This window comes from Neolamprologus brichardi, chromosome 20 (assembly GCF_056152115.1).
Source record: "Neolamprologus brichardi isolate AB-2024 chromosome 20, ASM5615211v1, whole genome shotgun sequence".
NCBI classification, from domain to species: Eukaryota; Metazoa; Chordata; class Actinopteri; order Cichliformes; family Cichlidae; genus Neolamprologus; species Neolamprologus brichardi.
Genome location: NC_142123.1, coordinates 8,210,476 through 8,228,399, shown reverse-complemented (window position 1 = coordinate 8,228,399; position 17,924 = coordinate 8,210,476). Strand labels below are relative to the sequence as shown.

General features: G+C 42.2%; 2 protein-coding genes across 3 annotated transcripts; one reads left to right on the top strand and one right to left on the bottom strand.

Annotated features, from left to right (window-relative positions):
* Positions 1-58: 58 nt before the first annotated feature.
* LOC118453850 (uncharacterized) lies at positions 59-3,479 on the bottom strand. 2 transcript variants are annotated; one of them, XM_035905461.2, is made up of 4 exons: positions 3,247-3,479; positions 988-1,248; positions 697-915; positions 59-602 (listed from the first exon to the last, which is right to left on the bottom strand). In XM_035905461.2, the coding sequence occupies exons 1-4, from the start codon at positions 3,257-3,259 to the stop codon at positions 460-462; spliced, it is 636 nt and encodes a 211-aa protein (XP_035761354.2). In that variant the 5' UTR covers positions 3,260-3,479; the 3' UTR covers positions 59-459. The 2 variants fall into 2 exon arrangements, with proteins under 2 accessions (XP_035761354.2, XP_035761357.2); XM_035905464.2 differs by having other exon boundaries at positions 988-1,133.
* A 1,838-nt stretch (positions 3,480-5,317) lies between these two features.
* On the top strand, positions 5,318-17,602 carry amt (aminomethyltransferase). The gene is made up of 9 exons (XM_087834205.1): positions 5,318-5,564; positions 7,111-7,278; positions 7,563-7,643; positions 10,449-10,580; positions 10,661-10,739; positions 11,008-11,153; positions 15,051-15,231; positions 15,617-15,772; positions 16,106-17,602. Exons 1-9 carry the CDS (start codon positions 5,427-5,429, stop codon positions 16,279-16,281), a joined length of 1,257 nt encoding a protein of 418 aa, XP_087690331.1. The 5' UTR covers positions 5,318-5,426; the 3' UTR covers positions 16,282-17,602.
* The last annotated feature ends 322 nt before the right edge of the window (positions 17,603-17,924 follow it).

Below are 17,924 nucleotides of genomic sequence, written 5' to 3'. Positions count from 1 at the left end.
AAATCCCATCAAACATCATCATGAACGACAGAACACTGTAAATAAACGACTTGGTGAAAACACGTAACTATACATTTACCCAGTCACTCTATCAAATACATACTTGACAAAGTTGATGAAATCAGAAGTCCGTTTAATTTTCTGGCCGTCCACAGCGTTTGTACTTTATGCGTTTCCTGTGATGCCCACGTGAGTCACTGACAGCACAGTATAAAAACAGCTTGTACGTTTTTAGACACAGTGGCAATGACATAATGGTCTGACATTATTTCATGCAATGTGAGATCAACCACTTCCCTTCTGCCACACTGCCACCATTAAACAAAAGCTTTATTTAAAAGTCCTTCTCAAATAATCCTAGTAAACCTAGAAGTTGGTTTTCAGAAAACTCCAATCTCATATTTCTACGGTATTAATCTGAAAACGCGGTCGGTGTTTTGTTTTCTGTGCATATCTTCCTCACGTCCCTCCTGTCGCTCTCCTGGCTGTCAGGTTGTGCCTCAGTGCGTGCAGCTCTTGGATCAGCAGTGACAGCTCTGTGGCTGCAGCCTCTTTTTCTCTCACCGCCTCCGTCAGCATCCGTATTGCGCCGCCCTGCTGGACTGGAAGAGGAGCAGCCGACAATAAATGTTTGCTTTTGTTTGCACATTTCTTTTATTTTTTTCTATTTTTTTTATTTATTTTTTTTTATCTCACCTAAGAAGTAAAAAATGAGTAACACTGTGAGCAGAAGCAAAGTGATGATAGCGCAGCCCATGGCATAGGCCCGGGATGAACTTGGCGTCAGCATGTCCTGCAGTCGGCTCTGCCAGGATTTGCTGCCTGGGTGGCCTCTTTGATTGGCAGCTGTCGTGTCGCAGGTGTAAATGTTCCCATTTGGCGAAGGTGTGTACGCCGGACGAGGAGGCCTCATTCCTGAAATCGCATTATATCAGAGTGTTTTTATGCGTCTTCGCACTGTGGATGGTGTGTTTGGGACGATTTTACCTTTGTGGCTGTGCTCGGGGTGTGTTCGGTGGAGGTCGTTGATGGAATCGACAGAATGCAGCTCGATCTCGGTGAGATCTCTGTCGCTGACCCTGTAGAACTGAGGAGTGGTCTGGGTGGAAGAGGGCCTCGACATGTCTCCTTGTCTTGAGAGAAAAATGAGGAGGAAAATATGCTCACTGTTTGCTCCAAAAGGCTCAACTAATGAGCAACTCCTTTGTTGATCATTTAAATGAGAGGTGCTGCAATCTTGGAAAAGCTCTGAAATGCAAAGAGAGGCTGTGGAATTTTAAAGTTCCATAATAATAATACATTTGAAGCTTGGGTCTGTAAAGATTATGTTTCTCTACCAGAGCTCTGTTCCTATGGAACAAGCTCAGACCTTAACTCAGTCATCAACTTTCGTCTGTTCTCTCCCATAGTTTGTTTGGTTCTCATCTCTCTGTGCTCTCCCTAAGGTGGCTTTACCGAAATATCTTCCTGTTAAAACGTAGCTCTTCCTTCCTACTGTCACCTGCATGCTCACAGGGGATTATCTGATGTTTGAGGTTTCCTTTCTAATATCGCTTTCCTTCTTGAAGTGAATGCTGCTGCGTGTTGGTGGTATGTAGGTACATTTTAACTAAACTGATCTCAGTCACTGCCTTTGGAAAGTGGACCACAGCTGCATGAAAAAAGATTTTCATAAAATATGACCAAAATCATTGTACGATTTTTCACACAAATCCTTAAAGTAGTAAAATAGGCCCAGATTAAGTAAATGAAGCATTAGATTCAGACTGGGTTATTTATCAGTGAAAATGTGCCAGTATTACACAACTTTTAGTGAAGATTTTTAAGCCCTTGCTTTCAGTATCTGTAGTTTGCTTTAATCCTACACACCATCTTGGATGAATTTTATCCCAGCAAAAAAAAAATCTTTTTCTGGCACAACTTCACCTGCTTCCAAGGTGCATGGAGAGGATGAAAGAAATCACATAGCAGGAACTCCAGCAACACTTGAGGGAAGATGAACAACTTTAATAATTGACCAACGCGCTTCGGCTTGTGGGCTTCATCAGGGTCCAAGGAATTTTATCCCATACAGAAAAGCTTTAGGATGTTGGTGGGATTCCTCAGATGCTCACTTCAGGAACATTTCTACTGGATTAAGGTCAGGTCAGGACTTTGACTGCTCAAACCCCCAGAATTCATAACCCAGAGTTAGTTAAACTCCAGGGATATCACTCTGTCCAGTTAGGAAGCTTCAACCACGTCTGACAGTTTGCTCAGAAACATGTACATGAGTAACCCAATCAATGATATTGTGTTCCTGTTCCTCCTGCTGGGTTGAAGCGCTTCTATAGCCATTTTCCGCTCTTCTTAAGTAACTGCATGTTACCTGGCATCTCCTCCACACTCTGGAGACTGTGCTGACCCAGCAAACCTTTAGCTAGATTACACATGTAGTCACAAGAACACTAGGAAAAAAAGCAAAACTAGAAAAAAAGGGATAAGGACAGAGAAACAGTCTATAACATCTGCAAAACGATTCCTTTTTGGGGGTTGTCTTGTTTTTGCTTCTCTGGTGAATCTGTTGTCACTTTCAGTGAAAGGATTTGAAATGGATTCATAATGGTTTATACTTTCTAAATGAACACACTGACATCCCTAAGGTTAAACAACACCACCCTGTTTATGCTGTAGATAGGAGAATAATGTGTCAACCTTTACTTAAACACAACATTTTCTCCACAGAGGTTGTTAGAGAAGCCTTCAGTGGCTTAGATGCTATATCCTACATTGCTTTGTGACTTCCCAGACTATCACATGACTGGTTCTCCTGGTTTCTCTCATGCCACGGAAATTCCCAGTCTTTTTGGAGCCTGGTTAAATGAAATGAGGACACAGATACTAAATAAGTAAACACAGATTAGGTCTTTTTTGGAGGGAAGAGGTTTGTGATATATTCTGCTGGTGGAATAAAGCAGCAGGTGATGGCTCGGGGTATGAGGGTTGTCTATTTGAAGAGAAAATACACAGGTCATATGGGCAGCTGATTAATCAGAGCTATTATTAAAGCTGGCTGCCTAACCGATAAAGGCACAGTGCTGCTTGAATTTCAGACAAGGGCCAAAGGAGGTTTCTATCTGGAGACTAACATAATTATAAGTGGGATACAGGATTTTATGAACCCACCTAAATAATGTAAACTCATGGACCTGAGCAGATTTCTTTTACTGGATAAGTACAAAAAAGTAACATTTTCTTCTCACCTACCTTGTGTCACCATGAACAAATGCTGTGTTAGATTGTGTCTCTTCTTGTCAGTCACTCTTCTTGCTCCCCCAGTTCTCACACATCCAGACACCCGATGGCCAAAACATATGGCTGCACCCAGTGGCGCAGCAGTTAAATCAATTCAATCTCCCGATGGGTCTTTCAGGAGCCACGCTGTGACAAAATAAATCCAAATAAACTCCCGTTCAATCCCAACAGTAAAATCGTAATGTTTTAAATGACACCTGGAAAAGCGTAGATTTTTCCCAAGGGTCCTTCTGCTCCTGAGTGTCACCGAGCAACTGCAGGATGCCCCGGAGCCACCCCTCCTACTACTAACTATGTTTGTGTGTCTGATTTAGCCCACCCTAGTTTTTTTCACCCCTGCTCCAAGCATGCTTGTGCACACGCCCCAGCTTTCCAGGCCTTAAAGGCCTAAAATAGCAGAAGGAACATGGGGTTATTATTAGCTGCTCAGCCAAAAGGATGACTCAAAGATCTGGGTGGAGGGCATGATGGGGGTACAGAGGGATAAACACACTCATAAATACTCACAAGGACAAATATCACAGTCTGGCAGCTTCACCTGGCTAAAATATCCTCTCAAGTGTGAGAATCAAGAGTGGATGCTGTAGTGTGTACATAGAGGGTGGAGTAACTGTGTGTCATGCTAAACTGGATGCTGATAAAGGATGTTAGGGTCATTATGAAAAATCATCAAAATGTGCTTTGAAAACAATGAAAGCTATGGCTCAATGGGGCCCATTTAATGTCCTTTCTTCCATTCTTGATCATTGAACGAGAGCAATAAATCTGCATAGTCTTCAGATTCAATGTTTTTTAGATACAGACAAATTATAAAAGGATGCACAACTTTTCAAATGACTGCATCTTTTTTAGTAACATTGGTAGGTATACTGCTTCAAAAGCCCTCACCCTCTTGGGCCTCTAGGCTCCATCCTGGTAGGTCTGTTCAGTGATCCATCCTTGGTTTTATTGGAGGAAGTAGCAGCTGGTGGAGGTTTGCTCCAGAGACAAGAGGAATGAAAGTCAGTAAAAGCAAGAAAGAACACATTTGTGTGAATTAGACAGATCGGGGAGAGTGAAACAGCGAAGCTATGAGGAGAAGAGGCAGTGAAAGTGGGCGAGTTGAGTGCCAGGCTGGTAGGAGTATGAAGGTGGAAGTAAGACCTGCTTCAACCTGTATGGTTTGGAGGCGATGGCATTGACAAAAAGAGAGAATCTGAAGATGTTACGATTTTCATTGGGAGTGACCAGGGTGGACTTTAAGTGAGTACATCAAAGGGAGAGGGTGAGGAGTTTGGAGACAGATTCAGAGGCATGGCTGAGATGGTTTGGCAGAGGGGTAGTGGATATATGGAGCTGATAGGCAGGAGGAAAACAGGAAGACCTCAGAGGATTGTTGGATGTAGTGAGGGAGGGCATGCAGAGGGTGTGGGAGAGAAGAATGTTAAGGATAAGGTGAGATGGAGGAAGATGATCTGCTGTGGCAGCAGCTCAAAGAAGAAGCAGCTGAGATTAAAACACACCTAGCACAACTAGTCATAAATGTAGCATTAAAGTCGTAATCGAATCGCCACAATCTGCAAATTTTTCAGGCTTTTCTTCGCTAGTTATGCTAACAGATTTTTGGTATTTAATAAAAATATTGACACTGCACGAGGCTCTGAAAATCAGTTTTTTCTCTATGCGAGAGCAGAAACACTCCAGAGCTAAACATTTCCACATTTATTAAACTGAGTTGATATACATATAATAATTTTTATTCTGAATTTAGTCTCCCAAAGAAAGAGAACTTTAAGGATTTGTTGTTTATGCGTAAAACAACAGAATTTCATGGTAAACAAATGTTTTTTAATTATTATTTTATTTTATTTTATGAATGAAGTGGGAAGCCAGTAATATCTCAGGTAACACCCACGTTGTGTTTTCTTTAATAAGATTGAGCGTGATTTGCTGAACCAACCAGCAAACGTCTGCGCGCCAGCGGTCCAGCAACTACATTACCCACAAGTCCTTGCAGCTAATCGTTGCGCTTCATATGGTTTTGCTAGGTGAGCTCACGCTGCACTGAGTGAAGAGTTTAGAAGCACAGCGGAAGTGTTACCCCGTCAGGAGCAGCGAGAGTGCGTGCTGAATTTAGCGGGGACTCAGGTGTCATGATGTGGGCTCGGTTGACGGTTGGAGCCGGGGCTTCGGGGCTCGGGTTGCGGGCTGCAGGAGACGGTTTGTTGCGGTTCGTTGGAGCTGGATGTGCGGGGAGGAGGCAGCAACAAAGCCGGGCTGCCAGCACAGAGGTAAGCAGAGCCGTGAACTTCAGTCCTTGCAAGTGTGCCGAAGGCTTTGGGCGTCAGACTTCACACGCACCTTTTGTTGTTATGAGTTATTTATCTATTTGCTGAATTTTCACTCATTTCATTTGTCACGCGTTCAGTATTACTTATTAATACTTTTTTTAACCTCTAACTTTGGTCGTGTGGTATGTTTATCCTACTTTATAAGATTTTTGTATTTCAAGAAATTCCAGTGAAAGGACAATTTCAGGCCTGTAACTCACGTACTTTAATGAGATTTAGATGATATTTTTGATTGACTCTCTGAAGAAATCTTGCTCTATTACTGTTACTGCCTACTGTGTGTGTCTTTAGTCCTGTCTACCTCCCCTCACACCCAACAGGTCACCTCAGAGGCCTGCCTGGTTCTTCCTGTTAAAAAGGACTTTTAACTTTCCACTGCCGCCAAGTGCTTGCTCATTGGGGGGTTGGTATGATTGTCTGATTGTTGAGGTTTCTCTTTATTGCTGTAGGGGTTTACCTTACAATATAATGCTCCTTGAGGTGACTGTTGTGATAAGGGTTAAGGCGCTGTATTAATAAAACTGAGTTGAATTAATATAGTATTAACACATGAGTTTGTGACAGCAACGGCTCGCCCATGCACACATAATGTATCTCTGTCCCTGCAGAGTGGCCCTCCCCCCCTGTCTGCTTCACTTCACTGAGCTGCACAAAATGGCTTTATTAAAACCACGAGTGACTGACTCTGCAGTACTGTCAGCAAGGTTTAACGCAGGGCCAACTTACCCTTTCATCCATCTTTTTACTCCTTCATGACATCCCTATGCTTTTGTAGGTTTGTATGCAAAGAGGGTTTGGGTCAAACCAGTTGATCAATATAGGATCAGTCTTGTTCTTTCACTTTCATGTACAAAGCAGTATAAATCCACAAAGACTTAGGACACAGGTGTTGAACTCCAGGCCTCGAGGGCCGGTGTCCTGCATGTTTTAGATGTGTCCTTGATCCAACACAGCTGATTTAAATGGCTAAATGACCTCCTCAACATGTCCTGAAGTTCTCCAGAGGCCTGGTAATGAACTGATCACTTGATTCAGGTGTGTTGGCCCAGGGTGAGATCTAAAACATGCAGGACACCGGCCCTCGAGGCCTGGAGTTCGACACCCCTGACTTAGGAGTATATGGGTCTGCAACCAGAGCAGCCACATGCCTTCGGTTTGTTTGCAGTAACGGCTGACTGTGGACAGTTTGGAAAGGTGCAGACACACTCTGTCCCACAACGCGCTGCTGTTGCTGTGGCTGATAAGCCCACCTTCACCAACTGGTTCAAAGGTCAGACTGAAGAGAGCATGAGAGAGAGGCCTATCAGCTGAGCTGTGTATTAATCAAAATTGTGTTGTTATTATGTTCCTGCTCACTGTGTTATTTGCAGAACATACTAAACCTTTTAGAAACACTTCAATAGATTTAATAGCATGCAAGAACTCAGCAGTCACAGGATTTCATCTGTGGACTTTCACTACAAGCCTGATGTTTTCTTTTCCCCAGACTGCCTTGAAGAAGACTCCACTATTTGACTTCCACAGGGGGCGGGGGGGAAAGATGGTGGAGTTTGCAGGCTGGAGTATGCCCGTTCAGTATAAAGACAGTCACATTGCTTCTCACATGCACACCAGAGAGCACTGCTCCATCTTTGATGTCAGTCACATGTTGCAGGTGAGGCATGCGCTCTTAAACATGGGTGCAGATTTCAAGTAGAGCATCGCAACTTGGATTTAAGACTTTCTGAGATATTCTGCTGTAAATATTGGGAGCAGAGTGTGACTCTTGTGTCAAGCAATGTGTGTGTGTCAAGTGAAGAAATGTATGTGTTAGTCACATCATGGCAGAGTAAAAATAATGTCTAATAGTGTCTGGCTGTTTTTTATCCACCACCCAACTCTCCAGGAAACTGCTGCTGTTAAAGATTTAATTACAGACTTTTTGTTTTTCTCTGTCAGACCAACGTCCACGGCAAAGACAGGGTGAAGTTTATGGAGTCACTGGTGGTTGCAGACATCGCAGAACTCAAGGACAACCAGGTACGTTAACGATTGTTTAGTTTTAAAACTGCTTTTACTGACTTTTTGTTCACTTTGAGGCAAGTGAGGGGAAGCTGTGAGCACAAAACTAGCAGAAGATCACACATGTTGACTTTAATCAATTTTTTTTTTCCTTCCAAAAATATAATCGTCTGGTGCTGAGCAGGCAGTGTACACAGTTTTTACTGAGAGGGTTTCCTCTAAAGCAGCTGCCGGTTGTATTTAGAGACAAAAACAATGAGACTGTATCCACTGCAGCATGAGGGCATCAGTTCACTCTCGTTGTGTGAATGATTATAAAGGATATATATCTTTAATCAACTTAAAAAAAAATAAAAACTAGCTGGACCACATTGAACTGGATTTTCTCTTATACACAGAGGTTCAAACATATACATACATGTATGTATGTATACACACAGGGGTGCACATAAGTGGTCCGCAGGTGCGCATGCGCTTTCAAAATAAAAGACGCGCACCAGATAAGAAGTTGCAACGCGCGTTTGCATAAGATTTTCTGGAGGAGGACACACATTTGTTTAGAACTCTTAAAAATGTCGAAGAAGCAAGCTCCTTTAAGCAATTACTTTGGTGTTCCTCCACCTCCAAAGAAATGTCAGGAGTCCGAACCGCAAAAGAAGCGCGTGTTCTCGGAAAAGTGGTTGCAGGAGGTGAGCTGGCTTCAAACAAATGATGAACGCACAGAGATGTGGTGCAGAATATGCCGTGAAAGTCCCACTCTAGTGGACAAAAACAGTGCTTTTTATAATATATAAAAGCCGAGAATACGCGCTTCTTTTGCGGTAATGCAGAAAACAGAGATTTTTAGACGGGAAACTGTTCTTGAAGTTCACTGAGAGAGAGAGAGAGAGCTGTGCATGAAGTGTGGTGTGGTGTTTTTTTTTTTTTTTTTTTTTTAATCGTGGTGAAAGAAAAACAGCCAAAGTCAGAGGGAATTCATGACGATGTTTATGTGAAGCATAGTTTGGATCTTCTTTTGCTGCTGGTTCAGTCAATATTGTTTGGAGAGAGATAAAAACAGCAGCTTCAGAATCTAGCGCAAAAAGGATGTAAACGCAAAGCGCGGACCCGCAGACGCGTCAGAGTCAGTGAGCTGTCGGCTTTCAGCCCCGACCGTGCCGTCGGGTGAGGAAGGCGACATCTCACTGATTCTGATGTTTCGGCGGCTCCCCGCTTTTTGTTGCTCTCATTTACTGTTTAAGCTGTTTGGTGGTTGTTGAAATTTTGTGAGGTTTAACCTGAGATTTTGGCGTTTCGGGCAAAATACATTTATATTTAAAAATCGATTCAGGATTTTAATGAATCGATATCACGTTATCCAAGCTAGAATCAATTTTAATCAATAAACCTGTAATTAAAACCCACCCCTAGTTCCAAGATCTGCGTGAGCACCCAACTGTGTCCAAGGCTACGTTCACACTGCAGGTCTTAATGCTCAATTCCGATTTTTTTTGATCAAATCCGATTTTTTTTTTTGTCTGCGTGTTCACACTACAAATAAAATGCGACAGCAAACTCTAGTGTGAACGCTCAAAGCGGCCCGCATGCGCAAAAGAAGACTTCACACACAACGTGCTCTATTTAGACCCAGAGCAAACAGTATTGTTTGACTGATGGCCCTTAATACACAGACTTGTTTCGGACTTTACGTTTCCCAATTTTTGCTTTAAGTTATTTTGTTATTTACATAATAATGTAAATAACCTAATAATTATCCTTATTGCTGTTTAAAAGAGGAGAGGTGCTTCAAAGGATAGTTGCAGATTTCTGTCAGAATCTGCAGATTATACAGTACAAATAAAATGTTCACGTTTCTCCAACGTTGTCTTCCCAACAATTTCACTGACATCTACACCGGATGGCCAGGAAGCGTTCGCGATGTCTTCTCCGGCGCTGATAATTGGCTTCTGTCTTGTGTCGGTCACGTAAAAGACGGATTTAATGCGACCTGACCGTTCAAACAGCAGTCGCTTTCTAAAACATCGGATATGTATCGGATTCAGTACCACATACGAAAGTGACCCAGATCGGATTTGAAAATATCGGATTTGCGCCGTTCACACTGTCATAGCATGATCGGATATGGGTCGCATAGGGTCAAAAAAATCGGATTTGATGCGCTTTCGCCTGCAGTGTGAACGTAGCCTAAGTTTCAACCATCTAGCTGTTGACTTGAGGTGAAGTTGAAGAATTTGGACATAGTCCTCATTCTTCATTATTCAAAGTATTTTGTGCAATGTACTAATGTCACTAGTAGTAAAGCCTCACCTTTACTCCTCCAAACATAACTCCTGTCATTGTGGCCAAAAAAGCTTTTCTCATCTGACATATAAACTTTTTCTTGTCCATGTGAACAGCTGCAAATTCCATTCAAGCTTGAAGATGCTGATTTTGGAGCGTGTGCTTCTTTCTTAATTGGTACCCTTTTAGTTCACAGCCACATAAAACCTCACTGTGGACAGTGATGATGGCGTTCCAGCAGTATACAGTTATACAGACTTGAGTCCTTGTGGTTCCTGGATTGTTTGTCTTTCCTTCAGTTGTTTGAACTGATGATCTTGGAATCTGCAGTTGTTTAGAAATGGCCCCAAAAGACCTTCCCAGCTTGTCTAAATCTGAAGTTTCTCTTAAAGCATCTTCACTGAGTTGGGTTTTCAGTTATTCTGAGTATTGGCTAATCCAGTGAGTGCAAGAGAGACTTAAAGACGAGAAACTTAACATAAACACGATGTCCAGTGTCCTTTTTTCTGTTTCCTTCATTTCTTTTCTTGCCTCACCTCCAAGGGCACATTGACCCTCTTCACTAATGAGCAAGGTGGGATTATTGATGACCTCATTGTGACGAAGACGGACCAGGGCTACCTCTACGTTGTCTCCAATGCCGGCTGTGCTGACAAGGACTCTGCTCATGTGAAGGTGAATTCAAGAAAAGTATGTAGCAAACAGGCTGAGAGTTAAAAAGCATCTGATGTGTGTGGGTGTGTTTTTGTTTTCAGGCCAAACTGGCAGAGTTCAAATATGCAGGTTTTGATGTGGATCTGGAGTTTCTTGATTGCGCACTGATTGCTGTGCAAGGTAGAATATTTGTCCGACAGTCCGCTTTCTTTTTCTTTTCATCGGTGCTCTTACTATAGTCTTCATCACTTCCTTTCCTTTATACTTCTCTTCCTGCTTCCTTTTCATCTTATTTTACTTTCCTCTGGTTTTGCTTTCCCTCGTTCGCTCTTTCTCCGTCCATCCATGAATTTTGGCTATTGCTTCGGATTTTTTCCTTTTCTTTTTGAACTCCTGCAGTTAATGTGTCTCAGATCTTGCAAATAAGAATTTATTTGCATGTCTCCAGGTCCCACTATGTCTCAGGTGCTCCAGGCGGGATTGAAGGAGGACCTCAGTAAGCTAACTTTCATGACCTCTGCCCTGGCCACGGTGTTCGGTGTCCCTGACTGCAGACTAACTCGATGTGGATACACTGGAGAGGACGGGGTGGAGGTGAGCACATATGTGTGTGTTTGCAGGTTCTTTCATGCTTTGGGACAACTAGTTTTGTATTATAACTTGTGTTTAATGGACAGTGGTTTTTTAAAAAAGGCTGTATTGGCAAGCAGTTCTGTGGGGTCCCACGCCTCTCTGCAGGCCCTGTCCCCCATTACTCCCTCTGCCAACCAAAAGCCCGTGCAAGTCCTCGAATGTCCGTTATTGCCTGGACAGTGTGTTATTTCTTTCTAACCTCAGTGTGTAACTCTTATTAGGCCTGGTCTTTAGTGAGCTAACCACTGGGACTTGTGCAAAAGCCCACACGCTCAGATACAGTGCCATTTATGGAAAACAGTGCATCTCTAAAAGAGGCATACAGTGGGGCAAAAAAGTATTTAGTCAGCCACCGATTGTGCAAGTTCCCCCACTTAAAATGATGACAGAGGTCAGTAATTTGCACCAGAGGTACACTTCAACTGTGAGAGACAGAATGTGAAAAAAAAAATCCATGAATTCACATGGTAGGATTTGTAAAGAATTTATTCGTAAATCAGGGTGGAAAATAAGTATTTGGTCAATAACAAAAATACAACTCAATACTTTGTAACATAACCTTTGTTGGCAATAACAGAGGTCAAACGTTTACTATAGGTCTTTACCAGGTTTGCACACACAGTAGCTGGTATTTTGGCCCATTCCTCCATGCAGATCTTCTCAAGAGCAGTGATGTTTTGGGGCTGTCGCCGAGCAACACGGACTTTCAACTCCCGCCACAGATTTTCTATGGGGTTGAGGTCTGGAGACTGGCTAGGCCACTCCAGGACTTTCAAATGCTTCTTACGGAGCCACTCCTTTGTTGCCCGGGCGGTGTGTTTTGGATCATTGTCATGTTGGAAGACCCAGCCTCGTTTCATCTTCAAAGTTCTCACTGATGGAAGGAGGTTTTGGCTCAAAATCTCACGATGCTTGGCCCCATTCATTCTGTCCTTAACACGGATCAGTCGTCCTGTCCCCTTGGCAGAAAAACAGCCCCATAGCATGATGTTTCCACCCCCATGCTTCACAGTAGGTATGGTGTTCTTGGGATGCAACTCAGTATTCTTCTTCCTCCAAACATGACGAGTTGAGTTTATACCAAAAAGTTCTACTTTGGTTTCATCTGACCACATGACATTCTCCCAATCCTCTGCTGTATCATCCATGTGCTCTCTGGCAAACTTCAGACGGGCCTGGACATGCACTGGCTTCAGCAGCGGAACACGTCTAGCACTGCGGGATTTGATTCCCTGCCGTTGTAGTGTGTTACTGATGGTGACCTTTGTTACTTTGGTCCCAGCTCTCTGCAGGTCATTCACCAGGTCCCCCCGTGTGGTTCTGGGATCTTTGCTCACCGTTCTCATGATCATTTTGACCCCACGGGATGAGATCTTGCGTGGAGCCCCAGATCGAGGGAGATTATCAGTGGTCTTGTATGTCTTCCATTTTCTGATGATTGCTCCCACAGTTGATTTTTTTCACACCAAGCTGCTTGCCTATTGTAGATTCACTCTTCCCAGTCTGGTGCAGGTCTACAATTCTTTTCCTGGTGTCCTTCGAAAGCTCTTTGGTCTTGGCCATGGCGGAGTTTGGAGTCTGACTGGTTGAGGCTGTGGACAGGTGTCTTTTATACAGATGATGAGGTCAAACAGGTGCCATTCATACAGGTAACGAGTGGGGGACAGAAAAGCTTCTTACAGAAGACGTTACAGGTCTGTGAGAGCCAGGGATTTTCCTTGTTTGAGGTGACCAAATACTTATTTTCCACCCTGATTTACGAATAAATTCTTTACAAATCCTACCATGTGAATTCATGGATTTTTTTTTCACATTCTGTCTCTCACAGTTGAAGTGTACCTCTGGTGCAAATTACTGACCTCTGTCATCATTTTAAGTGGGGGAACTTGCACAATCGGTGGCTGACTAAATACTTTTTTGCCCCACTGTATGTGACCTATTGAAACCACGAATGCAAAACCAAATGTTAGGCCAAAGTCAAATCAGTTATGCACCCGCTCAAAAAAGAAGAACCTGTTCCATATGAATGATCTACTAAAAGAAGTGATGTTTTTTTGCACTGTCTGAACACTCTGAACTCCTGTAGAAAGCAGGATGGATGTGGTTGGATCTCTCCATCTATCTTACACAGCGATGGTGGCAGCTTGATTTTCTTTGTCTTCATTTCACTTGGTGCTCAGGCTCACATCTGTTTACTATACTTATTGTAACGGTTTGAGTTATCAAGCTAATTACCCGTTTCTCTTAAAAATGTTAAAATATTAATCTGTAATTAATGTTGAGTGACCCTGTAGTGAAGCTTATGGGCTCAAATTGTGGTCACAAATATTTTGTACTTGTAAATCAGGATTTGTATGTGTAAAAATAATTTGTGTGTGCATAAAAAAAAAAAAAAAGATTTGTGTGTGGACTTAGGCAAAATAATTTTTTGTCTATTTTTCTTCCTTTCATCTGATTGGTCAATGTCATGTCAATCACAAATTTAACTATCCAATCAGAGAATAGATGGGTTTGGCTTTCGGTGGGGCGCTTTTTTGAACTGCAGGTCTCTGAAGGGTAATGCAGTTTGAAGCTAGAGGATCTCTATATAAATATCCAATAGCAGCTAGGTCCCCTAACTTTCAGTAGCTGTTGAAAGGATGAAGTTGTGGTATATCAGTGGTTAGAAATACCATTATTACTTTAGGATTAGTTTAACACAAAGTTAGTGCTGATTCGGGACCATTGCTGTGAGTCACAGTGCGCAGCATCAAGGTCCTTTCACATTGGCGGCAGCATGTGCTGCTAATGCTAACTGCTAACTAAAGGCCAAGGATCCAGAATTTGTTGCGCTGGCTGCTGAGCTCTGTGAGTTTTTGCAGCAGCTCTACTTGTACTAGATGCACCTGCTCCTTGTTGTTTCTATCTCTGACACACAAATCTTTTTACACACACAAATTCTTTTTACACATACAAATCCTGATTTACAAGTACAAAATATTTATGACCACAATTTGAGTCCATTGAGGCGGCTTAAACATTTGATGAACAAGTTAAAGTTTGCTGGTTTTTGTGTCCAGGAGGAGACACAAATCTCTTTGGGTTTGTGTCAGGAAGCTGATTCTCCTGTTTGAAAAAATAAATAAAAAAATCTGACAAATAAAACATGGAGAGGTACCTGCTGTGGTGACCCCTTGTGAATAAGGGAGCACCTGACAGCAACTTCTTCTTAATATGTAATCAACATCCTGAAGTAGGCTTGATACACTTGCACTTATTCTGGCATTCATTTGATGCAAATCATGTTTGAGGAAACGTCCTCTCTGCAGACTGCTGCTTTGATTGTTAACAACAAGATTCAGTTTAATTTTTGGATCTGCCTGGTTTCTTGTAGATATAGCAGAACTAGATGGCGCTCTATCGTTTTCCAAGACAAAAAGACTCCTCAATGACTTGTTCCAGAAATTCTTACTCAAAACATCCAGAAACCTTATTGTGAGCACTTAATCTAGAAAATGTTTTCTGTTGGCCTAATTACAGCAGCCAGCTGTATCACTCAGTACAATAAAGAGATTGTGTAATTGAAGGTTTGCATCCTGTGAAGCTTTCATTACACAAACTAGCTTACTTTTAGCTAGCTGCACGTCTTTTGATTGGCAGATATAAAATAGTTCCCACATCAACCTACACACACACCAGGGTCTGTGGCTGACAGATCTGTAGTAAACTTCTCCAAAACTGGTATAAATTGCACTATGTATCATTACATGCGTAGATGTAATTTTGAGGTGAAATTTGTAATTCTCTGAACTTTATTGACATTAAAGGTACTTGGCTAAAGACGTGGCTCTACAGTTTGCCTGTGTCTCTGTGTGTCAGATCTCCGTCCCTGAGTCCAGAGTGGTGGAGCTGACAGAGAAGCTACTGACCAACAGTGAGGTGAAGCTGGCCGGGCTGGGAGCTAGGGACAGCCTACGACTGGAGGCGGGGCTTTGTCTTTATGGCAATGACATCGATGAGACCACTACACCTGTGGAGGCCACGCTTGTCTGGACCATAGGTTGGGGTTTAATTTTTTTTTTGGTCGTTTATTCTTTTTTTCTAACAGCTGCTTTTGTGTGAGGCTGTCATGAAACTTGTGATTTGAAAACATTTAAATTATTTTGCTTTTATTTGCCACTTAATAAGCAGCTGTCGACTAAGGCGTCACTCAAAGGTAAACGTTCTTCTGATTGGTCTCCGAAGGCGAGAAGCAGCACATGTCTTAGGATCTTTTCCTAATAGTTTCACAATTGCATACCAATTAGATACCACCATCTGATAATTTGGAATTACACATAAGATTTATTTTATTTTGTTTTTTTAATTAGAGGATCCCAGATGTTGTTGTGCACGCCTGCCTTTTCATTCAGTCTGTCAATGAACTGCTGGTGTCTCACACACAGGAAAGCGCAGACGCCAGGCCAAAGATTTCCCCGGTGCTGACATCATCATACCTCAGATCAAAGCCAAGACAGCCAGGAAGAGAGTGGGTCTGGTGTCCACCGGCCCCCCAGTCCGGCAGCATACGCCTATTCTCAGCCCTGATGGAAAGGTCATAGGTCAGAATGTGCAAACACAGACATAAAAACATACCCCCCCCCAACAATTATGAGAGTATTGTTGTTTGCCAGTATCTGTTATGATGTTGCCAATTGGGGTCTCCAGACTCAGACATTTTCAAATCTTACATGTTAGGGCTTTGAAATAGATACGATCGCAATGTTTGTATTTCTGTGGTATCATATCAAATGTCAGTGAGATGATTGTTAAGTGTTTCTTCACACGCTGCATGATTGCAGACATGACAGTGCCTGTCATATAGAAATAAATGACTGAAAAAAAACTATACAACAGGATTTCTTTGGAAAGACAAATTCCTTTGTTTTGTACAGGTGAGGTGACCAGCGGCTGCCCCTCTCCCTGCCTGAAAAAGAACATTGCCATGGGTTACGTGGATGCAGCGTTCGCCAAAAATGGAACAGCCATCCAGGTCGAGGTCAGGAAAAAGGCAGTGCCGGCCACCGTCAGCAAGATGCCCTTTGTGCCCACCAAGTACTATACTGGTTAGGAGAGACACTTATAGAGTATAGGTGCTGCTGAGTGTTCCTTCAAACGATCCCGTATTTGCCAGCACTGCCCCTTCATTCTTAGCCCACTATTTAAAATGTACAAACCTTCACTGGTGAGTCCAACAGAGGAAAAATTAGTCCAAAAATTACTACTGACTATTGATCGGTCACTGTAACGCACAAATATATTACGTTTAAAGTACTCACAGTGTTCATATTCAGAGTCACCAGGGCTGCTGCTTTGAGGATGGACATTATAGGAGCTCATGTAGAAAACAGGGTGTCCAGATGACCCTCTTCATAATGGATTGCAAAGTGTGTGTGTCCCACATTTTGATTGGCTCTGCAGGATGTGCACGTCTATAAAGTCTGGCTTCTAATCAAACTGTCTGAAGACAGCAGGGTTAGTCCCACGTAGAGTCATGTAGCTCTGCCCATCAGGGAAAGATGATTTTCGTAAATGTGATGGAAACTGCCACAATCAATTTTTGTCCAGCTAAAAAGTTCCCCACCGTCTCTTTTTTTGGGATCGGGTCACCCTACATAGAGAGACTTTGCACAGACTGCCAGTCCTTATTTAATAATTCAGTATTATGCATGCATCTGGTTAAGAAATTGGTGCACTAACATGGGTTCCCCTGCGGATGATGGGGCTGAGACATTGTTCACGTTGTTCCGAGACAAAGTTGTTTTTTTTTTTTTTGTTTGTTTGTTTAATGAAATACTTGCCGCACTTTTATTTTTCCAGTGGGAGTAACAAAGATGTAAACACTAGCATTTCACTTTTTATTGCTAACAAAACATGAAATCATTTCAGTTTGTCACTGTTGGACCAAAACAGAAAGTGCACACGACACATTTCCCTTTCTAAGGTTTTCTGAATATTATAAACCAAATTTCCAGTGACTGGTTTTATAAAATGCCTGATTTGTAAACAGTGGCGACTTGTTGTCCTTCCATGCAAAATGTCTCTGTCTGAAGTGTTGTAGTTTTTTACTTCACTTTTTTACTCTTGGTTTGGTGATTCATAAAGAAATCATAAGATAAAAGCACTTTGCACCTGGGCAACATGTGGTACAAGACTAACTTGAAAATATGTTAATTGTAATTATTTTCTGTTTTCTGTCTGCTTCTAATGAAATTTTAATTATCAAATGGGACACTGTCTTATGACTAATGTATGTCTGCAAAACTACTGACTCTTAGGTTCTCTTGAGTATTTGCTGTATGTGAGTTTGTACTAATACTTGGACTAATTATGGAGTTTTTGTAAACATTTTCTATTGATATGAGGTCTTTTCTTTAATAAAGGTGATTTTGTTCAGTCCTCTTCTGTCATCTTCAACATCCTTTGTCCAGAATATCCATTAATCCTGTTATGCACAGGTCCATCTGAGCCTTGCCTCTCTTTGTTTTTAAACCATGGTTTAAAGACAAAGTTAAAGGTTCCCCACCTCAAGCTCCGTATCCTGTATTTATTGTTAATGCCACCATCTCCAAATGTCAGGTCTTGATACTGTTGTCAATAATACCCAAATCAGATACAGTAAAAGATTTAAATTCAAGATTACATTGGTAAAATGTTCATCTCTAAGCATGAGTCTGGAGGGATGTAAATGTGTTTTCCCCAAATTCAACTCAT

Coding starts and splice junctions, on each gene's coding strand:
- amt (XM_087834205.1), top strand. CDS start 5,427: ATGATGTGGGCTCGGTTGACGGTTGGAGCCGGGGCTTCGGGGCTCGGG. Junction 10,740..11,007: donor CGCACTGATTGCTGTGCAAG/GTAGAATATTTG, acceptor GCATGTCTCCAG/GTCCCACTATGTCTCAGGTG. Junction 15,773..16,105: donor CCCTGATGGAAAGGTCATAG/GTCAGAATGTGC, acceptor TGTTTTGTACAG/GTGAGGTGACCAGCGGCTGC.
- LOC118453850 (XM_035905461.2), bottom strand. Junction 916..987: donor CCCCGAGCACAGCCACAAAG/GTAAAATCGTCC, acceptor ATGCGATTTCAG/GAATGAGGCCTCCTCGTCCG. Junction 603..696: donor ACTCATTTTTTACTTCTTAG/GTGAGATAAAAA, acceptor CTCCTCTTCCAG/TCCAGCAGGGCGGCGCAATA.